Source organism: Podarcis cretensis (genome assembly GCF_951804945.1).
Source record: "Podarcis cretensis genome assembly, chromosome: 4".
Classification (NCBI taxonomy): domain Eukaryota; kingdom Metazoa; phylum Chordata; class Lepidosauria; order Squamata; family Lacertidae; genus Podarcis; species Podarcis cretensis.
The window spans coordinates 68,483,616-68,503,784 of record NC_137173.1 but is presented as its reverse complement, the minus strand read 5'-3'; the positions used below and the strand labels follow the sequence as shown (position 1 = coordinate 68,503,784).

At 41.4% G+C, this 20,169-nt stretch overlaps 2 protein-coding genes across 5 annotated transcripts in view; one reads left to right on the top strand and one right to left on the bottom strand.

Annotated features, from left to right (window-relative positions):
• Nucleotides 1–1,562: 1,562 nt before the first annotated feature.
• On the bottom strand, nt 1,563–7,107 carry TRAPPC2 (trafficking protein particle complex subunit 2). The gene is made up of 5 exons (XM_079973135.1): nt 6,972–7,107; nt 6,260–6,368; nt 5,724–5,866; nt 4,450–4,537; nt 1,563–2,763 (listed from the first exon to the last, which is right to left on the bottom strand). The coding sequence occupies exons 2-5, from the start codon at nt 6,350–6,352 to the stop codon at nt 2,665–2,667; spliced, it is 423 nt and encodes a 140-aa protein (XP_079829261.1). The 5' UTR covers nt 6,353–6,368; nt 6,972–7,107; the 3' UTR covers nt 1,563–2,664.
• Nucleotides 7,108–7,184: 77 nt separating this feature from the next.
• Nucleotides 7,185–20,169, top strand: part of OFD1 (OFD1 centriole and centriolar satellite protein) — a 27,457-nt gene continuing 14,472 nt past the window's right edge. The window contains exons 1-10 of one of the 4 annotated variants that reach the window (XM_079972546.1): nt 7,185–7,587; nt 10,411–10,512; nt 11,245–11,445; nt 12,598–12,666; nt 13,104–13,134; nt 15,088–15,192; nt 16,707–16,843; nt 17,420–17,593; nt 18,138–18,244; nt 19,902–20,021. In XM_079972546.1, coding sequence (XP_079828672.1) covers nt 10,417–10,512; nt 11,245–11,445; nt 12,598–12,666; nt 13,104–13,134; nt 15,088–15,192; nt 16,707–16,843; nt 17,420–17,593; nt 18,138–18,244; nt 19,902–20,021 — 1,040 coding nt within the window. In that variant the 5' untranslated portion in view covers nt 7,185–7,587; nt 10,411–10,416. The remainder of the gene's footprint in view (nt 7,588–10,410; nt 10,513–11,244; nt 11,446–12,597; nt 12,667–13,103; nt 13,135–15,087; nt 15,193–16,706; nt 16,844–17,419; nt 17,594–18,137; nt 18,245–19,901; nt 20,022–20,169) is intronic. The other 3 variants (XM_079972545.1, XM_079972544.1, XM_079972543.1) reach the window with 3 other exon arrangements.

Below are 20,169 nucleotides of genomic sequence, written 5' to 3'. Positions count from 1 at the left end.
TTGTTGCAGCACAATGCAGCTCAATAAGTGCGAGAAAGGGCAGCTTGGACTTAGGATGAAAACTTTTCACTCGTTCCTCATGCCTTAGGCAAATCTTCTCACAAGCATTAAAAGAGCAGTTGCCTTCAACTGCTTGCTCGTGACTTCATACAAATTATTTGATCTTTATCTATGGGGCTTTCTGTACTTTGATCAACTGAAAATAGAGCTGTGGCTGGAGATTTAGGCCATGCTTAATCGGCAGCATAGAAAAGGGCATATGATCTGAACTACTCTCACACATGCTAGACAAGTATGTGGCTGGATGGTTGAGTAGAGAAGTTATTTTGCTTTACCACTAGTGTGTGGAAGCGCTATACTTTTTGCCGGGGGTACTCACTATGCAAGATGCCTTATTGCCATTAGCTTTGTGAAGTTTTTGAAAATGAATGCTTTTTAAGGTGATAAACATCTCTGATGGCCAATATGCTAATGTTATCAGTGAAAAGAGAAACACAGCATAACTTGTGGGAGGGTGACACTTCCTCAGAAGGTTTCCTATCACCCACCCATCTGCCTAACATCAGTGCAGGAAGGATCCTACAGACCTTTGAGCTGCAGGTTGACAAGGAGCTCATGTACTTATTCCAGTGAATATATTGTCAAACTACAGGTTTGTGGACACTAGGCAGAAATCAGCAGAGGGGGTGAAAACTAGAGTGTGTTGGTATATGGCTGGGTGGAAAAGGAAACCATCTCTTTTATCAGTAAATATGACCTACAGGGCTTCAATACTGTTCAGACTTATTTTAGTGTTTAAACTCGAGAGCATAAGTAATGATAGAAATGTGTGTGTGCGCGTGTGCGCACACACACACTTTTGAAAAAACCATTGCTAATGTTCCTCAAATAAGATGTTTCCCAGAAAATAGTGACCCTACAAGTATGTGTTAACTTGGAGTGGTATTCAGCTAAGTTTTACTCAACACAGACCTATTGAAATCAATGGACCTATCTTATGTTCATTAATTTCAGTGGGTCCACTCAAGCGTAAAACTTTGTTGAATACAACCCTCAGTCTTGTGCCCATTTATAATGTGCTGTACCCAGTGCTGCCATTTTGCTTGCACAACAGACACTTGCTTGTAAAACAGCAACTTTCTCCTCTCCTGAAGCTCCTCATACATTTTCCAGAATTGATCCAGCAGATTGGTGGGTAGTGGGGAGAGGAAGCAGAAGTTCTGTTGCATGAGCAGAACACTGCCTGCAGAGTTTTGGGTGCTAGCCACAGTGTGTGTTCTTGAACAACACAATGTCACAGAATCCTTGGGCCAAATGGTTTTGTGACTTGTGTTACTGTAATTCAGAGAGCTCTGAAGTATTATGACTTGTGCTAGTTATCCAAGGCTTTTTCTACATAGACTAAAGAAAAGATATCTAAATGGTTAAAGACACAGCATACTGTGTGTACTGCTGAATACTTCCTCCTGTTAAATTACAACATACCCAGGGCAGCAGTTAATATCAGAATAGTTTAATGAACTGAAAGACTTAATGACCCATTCAGAGAGCATCAACACATATAATATTATAAATTTACATTTTATTTGGAATGTTAATTCAGAATCTCTGCAAATGAATCAAACATCACATATGTTATCCTATCACTTCAGTATGTTTATCGTGAAATGTAACCACTCAGTAGGAATGTAGCACAATGAAACTTCAATAGGCTTAAGCAAACTCTTAAGTAAAACATATAAATGAGTTATTTAATGTGAAGCTTTAGTGAGAGCCAGACTACCTATAGATGTTTTTGGCTTTCTTCCTTACTCTTTTCCAGGCTAAGGCTATATGGTCGTTCATATACAGTACACATCACTGATGTCAAAGTTAGAGGATTAAGAATACAGGCTATTCAATCTACATAGAATTAGGACTGGATAGTGCTTAACTTGATTGGATTGTTCCCAACATAATGGGTGTTATAGAAAACAAAGTAGTGGGATTTAGTTCTGACCTTTTAGTTTCAGTTAAGTTGCTTGGTGTTAATACTTTGAGTAAAAACTTGAGGAGCAACAAATAAGTTTTACAGGCAAAACACCTCATCCTTTTTGCATCCTGTTGCTTCATTCACATGTGCACGTGATAATGAAGTCACTTGTAAGCAAATAGTGTGTTTCTGCCCACCTATGTGCTCAATTATTCCAATAAAATGGTAGCAAGTTGAACTGAGACGATTCACTTGTAACTATGTGTTTAGGGGTAGTTGTGTTTCTGTTCTGCTATCCACACCTTTTTCATTTCAATATACCATTCTGGTATCTGGTTAGTCTGAATACTGACATAGCCCTGAACTGAATGCTTTCACACTGATCAAAAAAACCTGAGGTCTGGCTTGCTTTAGTTATTAAAAAAGCCTAGGTTCTTCATTTAACCTTTTGCCAAGATAGCAGAGGTTCTGCTTTAAATATTTAATTTTTAAAATTAATTTTGATATATACAAATGTTTTACAGCTAGAGTGATCACCTATAATAAAGACATCTGTTAGGCTCCTGAAATTGGTTTTCATACAAGGTAAACTTTAAGTGGTTTGTTTGTTTTTTAATATAGATGAGCCTTTATAGGTTCAGAAATGTCAGATATACAGCAGGCTATTTAGGTTCTAATACAGTTATAGTAACTCAACTTAAAAGATGCTTTTTCCCAAGAAACTGGACTTTTCTGTCAAATGCAGTTGATCGAATCTGAGAATTCTGTTCATAAAATGGATTCATCGCAAACTGAGGAAAGAAATTAACATAGTGAGAACATATTAGTAATTAAGACATGCCAAAAAAAGTCTAGGCTGAACCACTTTGAGTGGCTCAGTTCACACATACAGCTAAGCCAAACTACAGCCACTTTGCTCCTCTGCCATTCCTGCTGCTGTGAGCTAGGCCATAGTTTGGTTTAGTATGTTATCTGAATCCATTTTTGTGATTTATCTTGCTCTAGACAAACTGCAAAGTATTGCTCTTTGCTTACAGGTTTGCTTGCTTACAGCAAGACAAACCATGAGCCCAGGTTTGGACATGCTATGCCAAACCATGGCTTAGCGCACAAGAGCAAAATGGTTTTTGTTTAGTGTTGCTTGTGAATCAGGTAAATATAACTATTCAGTTGATAAGGGTTTTTTAGAAAAGGAAAATTCAACACTGCATGAGGGTACTTCCTCTTCCAACTGAGTATCTCCAAAATCTTCACAGGATTCCCCAAACCCTGAAGCAGATTTTGGTGTACACAGGGGCTAGTGAGAGAAGTCCCACTATGCAAGCAAAAGTCTCTACTATAGGTGGGCACAACTGTTATTTCCCACTATGATCAACCATCTCCAAATACTTTTTAGACAATAAGTTAATGTCAGATCTACATGACTGCTCTAGCCATACGTAGCTGTCTGATACCGCCCTAGTTTGTACTTCATATTAAAGCATAGTTTAAAACAAACTATGGTGTAATGTGAACACACAGCATGCTGCTACAGAGTTCTCCACTTCTCCCCTGCTTCTGTGCCACCATTGTAAAAAACTACAGGTTTGCTATGATATATGAACCCAGGCCTGTTTCTTTCCAAACAAACCATGAGCACAATCTAAGCTTTTCAGCAGCATGGACTGGCATGGTGTGCATTCACAAGTCACAGTTTAATGCAATTTGCGAAGTGAGCTATTGTATTCTTTCTGTCCTTGAATGAGGAGGCAGGGCCACATTTCTTTGCTTCTTCTTACTGAAAAGCGAAGTACATGCAGATCATTTGGTTCTACTGTGAAAAACTGGCAGGAAAAAAGGGGTGTGCATACAACTCCTTCCCTCCTATGACACATGTTGCTTCCTAGCATAAGTCACTCACTCATTTCAGAAGAGGTCTAGCTTGCCTTCCTGTATTGTCAACACAACTTGTTATACCTGTGCTGTGGAATCTCCCTTTCCATCACTTTGGGGGCGGGGCAGGGGGCAGTCCTTGTAACATAAGCCTAAATATGTCATCCTTTATAATATAAACATGTTAAACAGCAATTTACACTTCCTTCTAAATGCGGTTCTGTTCATAGACTTGACAAGTAACTGCTAATTAACCTCTAGGTAAAAATTGAATAAGATAGGGTGCCTTTTCCAGACCAAGATTCCCAATATTAATACTGCATAGCTTCCTATACAGTGGTACCAAGGTTTATGAACTTAATCCGTTCTGGAAGTCCATTCTTAAACCAAAACCGTTCTTAAACTGAGGTGCGCTTTCCCTAATGAGGCCTCCCGCTGCTGGTGCCCTTCCACTGTTGGATTCCATTCTTAGACTGAGGCAAAGTTTGTAAACCGGGACACTACTTCCGGTTTTGCAGAGTTCATAAACCGTATAGTTCGTAAACAGGGCGGTTCTTAAACAGCCAGAGGGCACAGTGCTAGCTACCTCAATTATGGATACTTACCTTTATATACAAGTCATAGACATCACTAAAGAAGTTTTTGATTCCATCTTCTTGCCTTACATCATGAAGCATTATAAATCTCATATGTAGAACAAATTAAGAAAATAACCACTTTTTTAACATTAGGGGCTGCCTAGGGGTTTTACCAACCACCCTTTATCCCTTTTGATTTCCCTCCTCTCACAGCTTGCCCCCAGTCACACCCTGTACTCCCTGTCACTTATTGGGGGCAGCAGGTATGTGTGGATAAAGGGGAAGAAAGACCACCACCCCCACTCCTGCCAGTAGCCCTACCTGGGCTGCCATTCGCTTCTCTCAGGCATGCACACTAGGTTATCAGCATGAAGACAGACGAGTGCAAGTACAATATAGAGATAAAGGTACTACGTCAGACTAGACCTGAGGGTCCCCTATTTGATTCCTGAACTAAAAGGGAATTGCCTAGATTTGTAGTATGTGAAACAGATGGCAGACATAAGCCAAGTGCACCTTGTATGAGAGGGTCAAGATGGCCTAAGCAAGTGAGCAATAACATTTGGAAATATGAAATCATACTTCCATTGGGTACAAATTGAAAGGCCGCTTGTGTGACTCAAAAGCAACTTTTAATCCTCTCCAGATGGCACCATGTATTTCAGTTCATAGTTGCCTCCCATTCTCAAATGAATACACTCTGGTTCTGCATTAGCTCAAAATGAGTCATGTCCATTTATCCCTTTTATTAACTACAGAATAACCAAAAATGCTCTAAAATGGGTGGGAAACCTATTTGACTACAGCCAATTCCTTATCATTATCTGCCTTACTTACTGGCTTAAAAGGGGAGCATGGGGAGACTCACAAAGCCTTTTCCAGGTCTCCCGTGCTTCCCCTTTAAGCCTCTGAAATCAGGGCCTGAAAGAGGGAGGGATGAAACTTGCAAAAGGCTTTAAGAGGCTTTAAGGGCCTCCAGAAGGCTCAAAGAGGAGTGAAGGAGCTGCCATAAAGTCTTTGCAAAAGGCTCTTTGAAGTATGGTAAATGAAACTACTTCAAGGGACATTTTTGCACAATGCTTTGATCCAAATTCAGTTGATGAGCAAGGATTAAATCCTGCTTCCTTGGCTGTGCCATCTTGTTCCCTACTGGGAACAGAACCCTGCAGCCAAGGTAGGACACCATCAGTGATGTTAGCTGATGGATATGGTTTGGAGAAATTGGACCCCTTGGCAAATTGGACCCCTTGGCAGACCAAGACATGCCCACAGGTTGGAGGTTCCAGCAAAAAAGGATATGTCCTGCTGTGACAAAAGCAGAAACAAACCATTCATTAAACTTGTCCACAGTCTTCAGGTACATATTATTAGACAGCCACATGTTCTCATCTACTAGGTCAAGAGCAGCATGAGCTATGAACTGATTGAGATGGCGATGGTCATCCTGAAGAAAACAACAGAACTGAGTATGGCATAAAATAACTTTCTGTGATGCAATGCAAAACGTAATATACATTTGGCCAGTAATGCATCAGATATACAGACAGTATTCTTTCTGCCTCCATAGAATGTTAACCCAGTGTATGACTGGATGCTGAATCAGCCTGATTTGGGGGATGAAGTGGGGCTGGAGGGGAGGGAAGAGGGAGGAATCAAGCATCAATCAGATACATAGGCACTACCCCTACATAAGGGCAGTAACATTTTCAATGGCAGCAAATTTAATTAGAAACCAACTATTGACATCAAATTAATACAGACCTTGAGCTATCGGATTTCTGGACTTAGACATGCTCATGACTATGTAAAAATTCAGTATTTATACAAAAATTTGCACCTTAGACTCTACTTTACCAGCTGGTAGAAATTCCATTTCAAACACTGGATTATCATGGTGACCCACAATTACAAAGTAGAAGCTTCCAGACATGATTAAGATATTCCTTCTGAAAAAGAGCATAGATCATACAGCTGAAGTCTGAAAAATAGCATAGATCATACAGATGAAGACTCAAGCTGGTCTTCCTCTCCATCCTTCTTTCCTAAGTAGCTGTGCTTTCCTCTGGACCACACTAGTGAGGCCAAAAGTGGGGTCTTATTGTATGGGGAAGCCCAGAACCTCCGTTAACACTGGCCAGGCATGCATCCTGGAAAGGTCACTTTAGTGCTGCAAATGCAGCAGTTAACTTCACCCCTGGAAGCATACTCCATTGTATCTCCAGGCAGACTGATACCAACAATAAGAAGAGCATGAGACTCTTGATTTCAAGGTCGCGGGTTCGAGCCCCACATTGGCCTAAAAGATTCCTGCAAATCACAGGGGCTAAACTAGATGACCCCCGTCGTCCTTTCCAATTATGCAGTTATATGGTTCTATCATCCTGGAGGACATTCAGGCCTCAGGGTGAGTGGGCATGAACCGCACAGAACCTCAATGGGGAACCACCGGTGTCCCCCATTAATGTCTCTACCCTCGACCGTTCAGCGGCTACCAGTTTTACTATTTCCCAAGCAGACGTTTTAACAGGAGTAGGGAGAAGAGGTTTTACCTGAGGTCCAGAAAGCAGATACAGGAAGAAGAGAAAACAGAAGGCAGCGAGGCACTCCTCCCGAAAACATCCGGCGCAGAGTGATGTCGTCATAGAGACCAGCCCCTTTTATTGGTTGATTCTGATGGGCGGGTCTCTCAGCGGCGAGTTGTCGCGAGAGTTCTGCAATAGCGACGTGCTTGGCTCAGCGCTAGTAACCGCGGCAACGAGAGCCTTGAAGCGGCGGTTGGGAGCGAGTGGCAGTTGGGAGTCGGGGCGGGACCTTGAGAAGCGCGTCTGCGCGAGGCCGTTGGAAGAGGCTCTCGTCGCGCCTCAGAGGCGATTTCACGGCCGGCCGCTGCCTCCCTTTTTCTGCCCGGGTCAGAACTTCCCCGCTCTCCTCGTCACAAAATAGACCCTGAAACTCGGAAGGAGGAGCTGAGAAGGGCCCCGCCGCCGCCGCCGCGCCTCAAGAGTTGTGCCCGGCTGGCTTCCTGAAGCGCCTCTCCTTGACCAGAGAAGCGTAGCCGCTCCCTTTCGCAGCCGCCCTCTCGGTACGACCAGGCGGGCGGGGAGCGGAGTGCGCTTCTCGAGGCCGGCCAGAAAGCAGGCGGGGCGCGAAAGGTCTAGCAAAGAGGTGGGCTAGTAGGAAGGGTCGTTTTTAAAAAAACACGGAAGAGAATGTGCTCTGGACTGCGCGCAACTCGCATTGTTATTATTGGTATTATTTAGAAGGTGTCTGAAGTTTCCTAGGGACTACATAAAAGGTCGGGAGACTCAACCTGTAGACTAGCTTACCCCCTAGTTCGTTTCACAATTGAACAGACACCGTATTGGGGAATGGGTAGGAAACGGGGAAAACCCTGGTGCTGCCCACTTCTAACATGGCCTGTATTAAATTCGGTTGCATCTAGTAGTTAAATGAAATAGGCAGCTCGAATACTTGCAGCTGTGACAATAGCTCCTCCTCCAGGGCAAGAAGATGTATTTTTTTTTTCTCTTTCTTTCCCCACTCGCCATTTGGATCGAGATAACAGGGAGGCAAACTTCCTTACAAGATGAGCTGTTTGACAGAGGAGCATATTGTCTCAGGAGGTGGTGGTACATGCACATAAAAGGTAAAGGTAAAGGTACCCCTGCCCGTACGGGCCAGTCTTGACAGACTCTGGGGTTGTGCGCCCATCTCACTTAAGAGGCCAGGGGCCAGCGCTGTCCGGAGACACTTCCGGGTCACGTGGCCAGCGTGACATCGCTGCTCTGGCGAGCCAGAGCCGCACACGGAAACGCCGTTTACCTTCCCGCTGGTAAGCGGTCCCTATTTATCTACTTGCACCCGGAGGTGCTTTCGAACTGCTAGGTTGGCAGGCGCTGGGACCGAGCAGCGGGAACGCACCCCGCCGCAGGGATTCGAACCGCCGACCTTTCGATCGGCAAGTCCTAGGCGCTGAGGCTTTAACCCACAGCGCCACCTGCGTCCACTGGGGGGAGGATTTATGTTAGGGGGTAGAGCCAAGCTATCTGAGATGTGATTGGTCACTTAAGTATTTGTTTTTACTTGATTTAGGAGTAGCAGCTGCCTCTCCTTGGCTACGCCTATGTGGTGGTGAGTTATTGTAGGTGTTTAAGTAGAGATGGCCGTCACAGGTGTTGTAATCCTGCATTCCTGATCTGGTGTTGAGCAGGTCTAGATGACATCTCAGATTCCTTTCAGTTCTGTTATTCTAGAATCTTAAAACAATTGTGTCACCACATACGTCAATTTTCTGTTGATTCTGAACGTTATGCATATCGTAATTTTTCACAGACAGAACAATCTGAGTCAGCCCCGGGAAGCTGGTCACAACAAATTCTCAGTTACACCCACAGGCTTGCCAACCAGGATGAAAAGCAGTGTTTAGAAACAGAGATAGGAAAGCTAGGAGATAAATGGCACCTTAAACCTAGGTTATGGGCACAACAACGGAATGTCTAAGCATGCTTTTTAAAAAAAGAATACAAAGCTGAAAATGAATGAACTACAGCTAAAATAATTCTATTCATTTTTCACATGGTGTCTAGTCCTTATCCTGCCAACCCCCATAATATTCTTAAGCGGGTCTCTTTTCCAGTCTTCAGAGAGTAGCTGGAAGTGTGGAGGCAGAAAAAGGTCCTCCTCTCCTTCCACTCTGCAGTTTTAATCTGAAATCCTAGGCACAGCACTGTGCCCAGAGCTCAGAAACTGCTCATGCTAATGAATTTCCCTGTCACAAAATGCGCCTACAACAATGGGAGTTTCAAACACTGATGAAAAGGGAGGGAGTTTTTTTTTGGGGGGGGCGTTGCTGCACCAGCTCTAAGCTGCCATAGCAGAGAGGCACAAATCAGACCCCTCTCCAGAAAGTGGATGGGACTGAGATCCAGTGAATCCTACCCCACCTCTTGTAGTGCCCATTTCAGAGCCTCATGCTGGCTACTCTTTGTGGCAACACAACTGGCAGAAGCATTGCTGGTTTACCACAGCTGTATAATGCAAGGGTTGACTTCATTGTGACACTGGTCAACTCACCCATTGGGAATTGAGCCTATTATATCTGCTGTACTGGCCTAATCCCCACTTCTGTTTCTTGATCATTTTAGAATTGGAAGAATATCGGGAGGTGGGATGGAATGTTACATACATTTTGTGCACAGTAAAAGTGAGCATGTTTTAATGTATGGTCCTAAGTGTACTTATTCAGAAGTCACTGAATTCTATGGGCCTTGTTCCCTGGTAAACACACATAGGACTGCATTATAGTTCTATTTTAGGGGCATTCAAAGCATGCTTTTGATGTACCGGTTTTCATTCATACAGAATATAACATTAAAGAATCATGCGCATTAAAGAAACAAAATAATTATAGAAAGTTCATTAGGCTGTTCAGACTTCAATAAGGCACCCTTTTTTAATTATGATGTGTGTTTCAATCCTACCTTCAGCCTTACTTGCTTCTGTTACCCTTTACACTGCCTCAATCCCTAGTCAATCTCCTTCAAACCCATTTTAAAATTTCCATCCCATTGGGATCAAACCTATTCATATAATTTTGAGACCTGCATTTTTTAAAATGGACAAGTCTCCAGTTCTTTGCCATTGCAGTTTCAATGCTTTGAATAGAACAACTGGCAACAGAAGAACATAGGAAAGTGGCTTAGGTATATAACTAATCATGTCTGTTTACTTCCTTTGTTGAATACTGTTTTTGTAAGTACCAGGATGTTTGTTGATGGTAAATGTAAGCTACACTTCACTAATTGATAGCCCTGCATTTGCAACTCAAATAAACATGCTGATTTGATGCATGCTGCTAAGAATCACTTAAGATTTTGAAATTCGGGGTTTTGATATGCGATTATTAAAAGGCTGGCAACATTTCTGTTACCATGGCTTGTGTTTTTGGTTGTCTGCAAAAATAGCAATATTGTTTTCTCATGTTTTCAGATCCTAATGTCTTCAGATGAATTTCCAGCTCTGTCGCAAGATGAACTCCGGAGAAGACTATATCAGACATTTAAGAGCCGAGGTGTTTTGGATTCACTTAAGGTATTTGATATAATTAAGCAATATTAAAATAAGGGTTTTAATTTATTAAGCAGTATTTATACCCAGCCTACTCACTGAAATTCTCAAGGCAGCTTTCAATATATTTAAAGCACAATAAAGTAGACATTGATATAGTAGTCACAACTGTAGGGCAAAGGTGTATGTATATAAGCCATGAAATTATGAGATATATTGAAAGAAATATTACTGCCAGATTTTCTCTTGATGTATTGCTTGACTGTTCAATGCGTAAAGCATTATACACACCAGTGTAACATATCAAAGTCTTAAACTTTTAAAAATTTATTTAATGTTTCTTTAGGGACGTGGGTGGTGCTGTAGGTAAAACCTCAGCGCCTAGGACTTGCCGATCACATGGTCGGTGTTTCGAATCCCCGCGGTGGGGTCCCAGCGCCTGCCAACCTAGCAGTTCGAAAGCACCTCCGGGTGCAAGTAGATAAATAGGGACCGCTTACCAGCGGGAAGGTAAACGGCGTTCCGTGTGCTGCGCTGGCTCGCCAGATGCAGCTTGTCACACTGGCCACGTGATCCGGAAGTGTCTGCGGACAGCGCTGGCTCCCGGCCTATAGAGTGAGATGAGCGCACAACCCTAGAGTCTGGCAAGACTGGCCCGTACGGGCAGGGGTACCTTTACCTTTACCTAATGTTTCTTTTTCACTTTTTCTTCTAGAAATCCCAGTTAACAATAATATAATTTTTTCTTTGTGCCAGACACAGCTTCGAAACCAACTCATACATGATCTAATGAATCCCATTTTAAGTGGAAAAATTCAGCCACAAGCTGTTTCTAGTGAATGCAGTTCATTGTTAATTGGTGCTTCTAACAGTCTGGTGGCAGATCACCTGCGCAGATGTGGCTATGAATATTCACTGTCTGTATTCTATCCAGAAAGTGGATTAGAAAAGGATAAGGTAAGTACCTTCTTTTGAAGGATGTTAAATTATGCTCAGTACATAAATGAAGTCCTGTTTATCCAGTGCAGTTATTACATTGTCTATCAACCTATCTAGACCATCTTTAGTCCAAAAATGCATTTGTCATTTTTTAGTAAGTAAGTAAGTAAGTGTGGCCCAGTAGCAGATCTCAGCTATCTTACTGAACACACACACACACACACACCGGGCCATGCACACATTGACCCCCTAGAATCCTCAAACAATTTATAACACCACCACTCCAGAAGAGCATAATAGTGTATGTGTGTGTGTGTGTGTGTGTGTGTGTGTGTGTACATTTTGTATGTAACTACAAACAGTCCAAAAGTGGGTTGGGTGTAGCAAAGCCTGTTGACTTGCCAGCAGCAGGAGACAAAAGGATCTGTTTCTGCTAGGATCAGGCCTTTAATTAGTCTTGGAAATCTCAGGAAGAAGACATTATGGGTATGTACAGCAGGATCAGGTTCATCTGTATAGGGCAGGCACCCTCAAACTCGGCCCTCCAGATGTTTTGGGACTACAATTCCCATCACCCCTGACCATGGGTCCTACTAACGATGGATGATGGAAGTTGTAGTCCCCAAACTTCTGGAGGGCCGAGTTTGGGAATGCCTGATGTAGGGTCTTCTTACCAATGCCTACTGAAGGTCAAATGGTCCCACAAAACATCTAAAGTACAGAGAAGAAACCACTTCAGAATGAACGCTGCTGATTGCAAAGTTAATTACAGTTGGATCAGCCAGCTTAGAAGCACTGAGATATGTTATGGTAAATTCTAGGAAAGACTTTGTGCATGCATGACTGAGTGACTGTTTCTGAGCCTCTGAAGGTGAGACATTGTGTATGTGTGAACTCCTGTGTGTGTATGCAAGAGTGAATGAATGTAAGACTCAATGCGAATCATTGTGAAACTGTGTTAACTTCTGAGTGCCTATGTGTTTGGCTGCAAAAGTGTGTATGAAGGCATGCAATAATTGGCCTTGATACAAACAGTGAAGGTATATGTGACATTCCAATCGTTATCTCATTTTGATTTTGTTGGCTTAGTTGTTTAACTTTTTGTTTTTATAATATGGATTGTCAAATATATAATTGAGAGTTATCCGGTTTCTTTATCTCCTTATAAAGGCACTCACCATGCAAGATTTACTACAGCTGATAAGGATCAATCCAAAGACTGATCTTTACAAAGCACTGGTAAAATAATCTTATTTCTTGCGATCTTATTTTTTGTTAAGCATTGTGTAGATAAGAATGCAGTCAAAATCCTCCACCTGCACTGTGGAAGAGGGTTAGGATAAGGTGGTAGAGACCCTTTGCTTCACGGCTGCGAAGGCCCTACTCTGTGGAGTGGGCCCTACTCTGTGGAGTGGGAAACCATTAGTGGTTGTTCTCTCTCTGGCAGAAGCCTTCAGAAAAGCCCCAAAGGGAGTACTGTGGGATGCCGCCTGATCCTCAGACCCCTCTGGTGCACCTGCCTGGAATTCACACAGCAAAAAAGGGGGAAGGATAGGCCAAAGCTTTTGCCCTGGCCAGTGGGAGTGGCAGGGCTTGGGGCATGGCAGCTACTTTGCAGCTCTTCAGATGGAACTCGGGACTGCGGTATAAATGGACTAATTTTTTTTTCTTTCCAGATTTCAGCTTCAGAAAAAGAGAATACAAAAGGTACAGCTATAATGTACATATATTCTAAGTAAGTTCAGATTGTAGGCCACAGTCCAAAGATATTGTGTGTGTTTAAAATTATGCACACATGTTTAAACAATTTAATTAATTGTTTAAATAACAGTTAACTGAAAACTGAGTTTAACTCAAAACCTCCAGGGTAGTTTAATTTTTTTAATGTTAATAATAAAAGTACAGCAGTTAAAAACAGATGGGGACATTTGACATTAAAATAAGTGACCAGTGGTTTCTTTGACATTTTCACATAAGCAGATCCTGCTGCTGAAGAGGCTAGCTGCCATTTGGAAGAGACGAGTTTGAACAGCAACTTTGGATAGCATACATAAATATTTAGACAGAAAAACAAAATAATGCACATTTTGTGGCCACCTGAAGCCTGTGTGCAGCAATATCAAAATATAATACAAATACAAGAAAAAGTAGCATCAGTAGCCATCACAGACCTTGCTAAACAAAAAAATTTTCTGCATGTGCTGGAGTTGCCTCATTGTTGGCGCATGCCTTATTTCTAGGGATGACAATTGGGGAGAGTGGACACAGCCAGGGAAGGCCCTCTTCCTGGGTAATCCAAGTGGATGTCTTCTGGCTGTGGCTTATCCATGAAGGCCTTTGTAGGTGATGTTAGGGAATGGGCAGATTTGCGTAGGTGAAGATGTTCACTTTGATAACCTGGTCCCAAATTGTTTAGGGCCTTATACATTAATACCCAAAACTTGGTGCAGTAGCAAATTAGCAGCCGGGGCAGTTCCTTTAAAACTGGTGTTAGATGTCTGCACCCATGCATATCAATTAGTAACCTAACTGCTTCATTCTGCACAGCTTCTAGACCAATGTTATGGCAGCCCCATGTAAAACACATTGCATTAAAAGAGTATTGAGGTTACCGGTGCCTGGGTCACTGCAGCAAGACTGTCTCTAGGAATGGCTGCAGCTGGCATATCTACTGAAGCTGGTAGAAGACACTAATTTCCCCTGGAGCCACATGAGCCTCCAGTGTTAATGATGGATTCAGAAGCACCCCAGTGTATGAACCAGCTCCTGCAGAGCAAGTGCAACCTTATCCAGACCAGGCAAATTGCCTAATTCCTGGACCTGGGGACCACCTACTCACAAGACCTCCATCTTGCCTTGCTGGGTTTCTTTTTATTGGCCCTCATCTACTGCACCACTACTCTCAGTCACTGATTCTGAATCTGCACAGCTCCTGATTCAGATGTTACAGAGAAATAAGCACTCCCTTAATGACCATTCCCAACAGCTTTATATAGATGTTTAATAGTAGTGTGGACAAGATGGTTCCTTTCATAACTGCTAACAAACTGTTACCTAATGCTATCTGTGGAACCAGCCCCACAAATAGTGGTAGCACTGCAGAAGAGTGTCCCCTGCTCCCAGCTCGCAAGGCCGAACCAGCAGGAAAGCATTGTTGATAGTATCAAAAGCAGCTGAGTGGTAGAGTAAGAGGGTTACACTCCCCTATCTCTCTCCTGATAAAGAGCATCCAGGATGATCAAGACCAATGGAGTCTCATAACCAGGCCTGAACCCAGACTAAAATGGGTCTAGATAATCTGCTTTCTCCAGGGGTACCTGGAACTGGGCAGCCAGCACACTCTCAAACAACTTCCCCATAATATGGGTGTCGGCAACCATATGTACATGTTATATGTTAAAAACGTTGTACATGTATTGAAATGTTTCAGATATTTTTAGTTGTTTTTTTTAAAAAAATATTTTAATGTATTATTTGCTACCATAGGCTCTTTTTGAAGAAATTTTAAAAATAAGAGGGACAGCTTTTTTTTCTTTAGAATTGTTCAACTTCCATTCATTGGTACTCTTTTACTGTTGCAAAATAATATTTATTCCTTCTTGAGTTTGAAACTTGTCATTTGTTGGAGAAGAGATGTGTGATTAATGGTGTATCTCTAAGGCTTTCTTGTACAGATATTAACTGAACTGATAGACCATAGCCTGCATAAGCAGATCTGCAGCACAGAAACTCAGACCAGTCCCACACCTGGTAAAGAATCTCTTGGTAAGTGGAGTTACTGCAGTTGCTTTATCCTCAGACTTTAGCTATTTATATATTCAGCCTTAAGAAAGAGAATACTGTAGCATCTGTTCTGTAGCCTTGCTTTCATACTGCTTCTGACATAACTCTTTACTAACTGGAGTATATGTGCACCTTTTTACCTTTAAAAAGCATATAATCCTTCAAAAAAGTTGGGAAAGCTTTTAGCTAAGAAGGAGTTGCACATATTTATATGTTGCAGTTTCTAAATGTGGATCAAAACATAATCATGGGTTCACATTTCAACACAATATGGTTGTGAGTTTTGTGCTTTGAGAGAAAACAGAAACATTGAAAATGGTGTCTTCCCTACAGAGAGTTCTCTGGAAAGATAGGTATGTGATTGCATAGGTATGTACTAGACTGGTCCAATGAATTTGCTACACCTAGCCGCTGCACAAGTGTAGAACAAAAATAGCAGAATTATCCCCCCCCCAAAAAAAATATCTTGCAGGGTTAAAAAGTAGACTAATGTATACACCAGTCACATCATCCTCTTCTACTTCCTGCACCTGCAGCCCAACTCTATGGTTGTGGGAAATTTCCATTTTAGCCATTGCAGAATATCCTTTATCATCACTGTACTGTATACTCCAAAACACTGCATAGGACAGAAAACATATTTCAGATGAACAGATCTAACACAAATCAAATACTAGACCAAGCAATCTATTCATAGAATGGAAGTTAGGATGGAATACAGATGCAGTCTGGAGTACAGTGGCATCTATTTAAGCTGGACATAGTTTCAGGCTGCTAGATACCTGATTTATTTCTATATTGTTTTCTCTCTTTCATTTATTCCTTGGTGCTCTTTTTAGTAGAGGTTCGTCATAGCTTTATGCTTTCAGACCCTTTCCCCCTCAGCCGAGGCAGGGGACCTATTAGTTTGGCCTTCCCTTGGAGGCTGATGGCTTCCAGGTACCTCTTGGGGATTTTCCGACTCATATGACTGGTGCTTCTTTTGAGGCCCTGGCTAATTAGTGTAATATGTGAATGGTGCAGGCTGTTGACACAGTCAGTCACCATTGAGTGCCCTCTGCCACTTTTCAGTGGTTACTTCCTGCTTGTGGAATGCTCTCTAAAGGGACTTGTGTCTGGTGCTATATTTATCTGTTAGGCACCAGGCAAAGACTTCCTTTTAACCTAAGCTTTAGGTCATTAATTTGAAGATTTTAAAAAGTATTTGTGGGCTCTTTGGGGAGGGGGCAGGATCTGTAAGACATGTCTCTTATTTCTATAGATGTGTGATTTGGGACGGGGGGAGTTATTGATGGTGTTACTTGTAACTGGTTTTAGTATTTCTTCTTATGTTTCCATGAGTAAAGCAACCAATAAATATAAATCATCATTGGCATCATAGCATAATAAAATGAAGTAGGAGAGCTGGCCCCTATAAAAATGTCAGCAATGTAAATTTCTTTTGTTTAGTATGATCACATATAATGGAACAATGCCTTTTATATATTTTTTCATAGCTGAGAAACTTCAACTGATTGATGAACAGTTTGCAGACATGTATCCTCAGTGCCACAAATCTGAGTCGTTTGAAGTAAAACTTGCTGAATATAGAAAAGAAGTAGAACAACAGCTTCAAGAGGAAATGTCTCAGAAGGTGAAGGGAAATGGGAGGAGAGGCAATGATGTTTTGTCAGTCTTAATGCAAATTTTCATGTGCCTATTTGATGCTTTTGTTAGTACAACAATTTACTTATTCTTAGACTACACAAAATACATGAAGGAAAAGCAGAGGACAAACATTTATTGAGCAAGACATGGCTGTTTACATTATGATTAGTAGGAGTAATCATTGGGATTAGTTGCAGGATCAACTAAATGCTCTGTCTCAGTTGCTTGCTCACTTAACGGCCAAACTTACATTAAACAGGAGATCTGTGATTAGATCACTTTTTCTTTAAAAACTATAGGAAGTGACTTGGATCAGGGCTATAATGTGGCTTAATCCTTGCATGCATCAGTGCTTGCTGCAAATGCCTGTTCACCCAACAGCTACTTTTAGGAAAAGGAAAATTGGGAGATCTGATTAGTTGTAGAGCAGTGGATTTACCATGGTACTTTATCACATTCTTACACAGGAGGGATTTGCTAGTCACAAGAATTAGCCATCTACCTGTGATCTAATGTTTTTATGTGACAGTTGACACTTATAATTTTATTTTGAATGCCACAGTTGCAACACTTCAAAGAGGTTGAAATAGCCAAAATTAAGATGGACGAGAGAGCACAATCCCAGAAAGAGATTTCAGAGCTTCGTAAAGAATTTGAAAAAGTTCACAGAGCCAAGTCAGAGGCTCTAAGCTCTCGAGAAAGAAATGCTATTGAGAGGCTTCAGAAGCAGCAAGAGGTAATGTTTGAAAAAATTGAACTAAATAGAATGCAGGAGTTGGGAGGTTTTATCCTATATCAAGAGCCATACTGGGAAATGTATTGGGAGTGACTATGTATTTTGCTTGCAGGTTACTTCTATGTATGTTCCATTGTGGTTCCTAATCTGCCATTTGTGCCGAAAAATGTGACCACCTGCTATTAAAATGCACTGCATAAGTAATTGTGTGGGATGCTGTATTTGAAAAAGTGGAAATGCATCTTCCATGTCCTAATATTTGCGTCTTATTCCCTTTGCACTGTTATCCACTGAAAAATAAATAAATCATAGAACTCTTTCCATAACTCATAAGATACCTGTTTTACCTAGTTGTAACTACTGCTAAGTCTTCTAGTAGTAACTAGTTTTATCAGCAAACTGCATAATGAAGTGCAGGCAGTTCCAGCAACAAGTTAACAATAGAATGCTAGTTGTGAATACAGCCTTCCAAATCTCATATAGAATATGCAGCTGTTGCTACATTTGGGGTTGCATATAATACAAATATGTTTTTTCCCAATAGATTGATGCAAGGGAAATTTATCTGCAAAGGCAAAGCCTGCTGAAAGATATTGAAACAGTAAGATCCCGAGAGGCAGAACTGAAGCAGAGAATAGAAGCTTTTGAACTGTGAGTTGTTAAACATTCATATAACTTTAGTTGGGGAAAAACCGCATATTTTTCTTGGCCTTCTAAATGCTACAGTTAGCATGAAGCTTCATTTACTCTTATTTCATTAAATGTAATTTTACACCTCTAGAAACAGTATTATCCAGCTGCTTTTAGCGGCAGAATTGTTCCCTGTTAACTGAGTTTTATGGTGTTTCATCGAAAAGTTGGCATTGCTTTGACAGTTTGTCTTGAAGTCAATACATTTTTTTGTTTTTTAATTAAACCATCTAGATATTGACAACAGTGCATGTTGATGTTTTGCCATTAGTCCTGATGTATGTTTAGGAGAATATGGGTTTGTGAACTGCTTAGAGGTTTTCCATCAAATAAGTATGTAACTTTAGTCAGTTAAATACATACAATAAATAATATTTAAGCATAGTTGCTCAGGAATCCATAATTAACTGATTAGGCAGTTTAAGTTTGTCGCCTTTTAATTCCCTTTCCTTCCCCTTCAGTTTAATGATAGATGAAAATCCCTCTGATTACCCAGAAGAGGGAGCTGGTGAACCTTTGAAATAGAGGAATAAGCTTCATCCTCCCTTGTAATTCCTTTACTTTCAGCATTTGCAGTCCTAAATAATTAGTTCGTGAGCCAGTGTTGTTAAAGATTTCCTGAAATCAGTAGTATATGTCCAACAGTAGGGTTGTCAGATTTAAGGCCTAATCTTTACCACAGCCCACATTTCTATCTGAAATACCAGTGATTGCTGCAGCATGCTTTAATACAGGTCTCTGTGCTCATGCAGTGCAGAGTGTAGAACTTGTAATTTGCCAGCATTTGCAGTCAAACCAGAATGGGTAATAGTGACCCTGGAGAGTTGTATGGCAGGGTAGTTTAAACTGCCAGGATGTTTTTTGTTTTGTTTTGACATAATGAAGAAATTTGGGGTGGGGAACAGTGCCATGTGGGAAGGAGATTAAGATGATGATAAGTTTGGGATTGACTATGGGAAGTAGCATAGGTGCTGTTAAAAGTGGCTTTGCAAAGCACAGTGTGGGTGGAAGAGTTTGGATGGAGAGGGGTATTTGAAGAAGCTGACACCCAGCTTTACTGCTATTCTTGCTCTAAAGAACTGATTGGAAGGGAAGTGTAGTTACAGAAGAGAACATTTGAATATGAAACTATTGTCCATATGATAATTATGGGAAATGTGGGGGTCTGAAGACACATTATCATCTGAGTCACTTTAAACCTACCAAGTAAAAACATAATAAGAAATCAAATAGCAAACTTAGTTCTCCATGTGTGGGTACTTAAGATGGCTGCATCCACATATGAGGGAGATGGTAGGAAGCTTGGTGAAAATCTCAGGGGTTGCAGGAGTACAAAAAAGAGAGAACTCTTTAAAAAGAACTCTAATGGGGTGGCAGAATAGCCATTTGCTTCTTACCTCAGCACCCCCCCCCCCCCCCCGGAGGCCAGAATATTAATCCAAGATTATTGTTCTAGGCTGGCCAGGGACTTGGACAAGAGCACTCCTAGGCACATATTGCAGCATTTTGTTGTGAGTTCCACTGTAATAATAAGTTCCCCATCATGTTTCTGATGCTTCTGTCACCTGATTTGTTCTGTTAGGATTGTTTTATTGTGCATTTTCTTTCTTTGCTTCAGAGCTCAAAACCTTCAAGAATCAAAAAATAAAACTGTAGAAGATGCACTTCGTCATCGGGAGGTAACTGTGAAGAACATTGAAGAGACTTACGACCAGAAACTAAAGAACGAACTCCTAAAGTAATTAATTTGCCTGTCTCCTTCAGTAACTGCATATGATGCACATAGAAAAGTAGTCGCATAGTAAAGACAAACAGAAAATACTAATAAGTGAAATATTTATGGAGCATTTTTATATACTAGGGATGCGTCTGTCAGTGTGATGGGA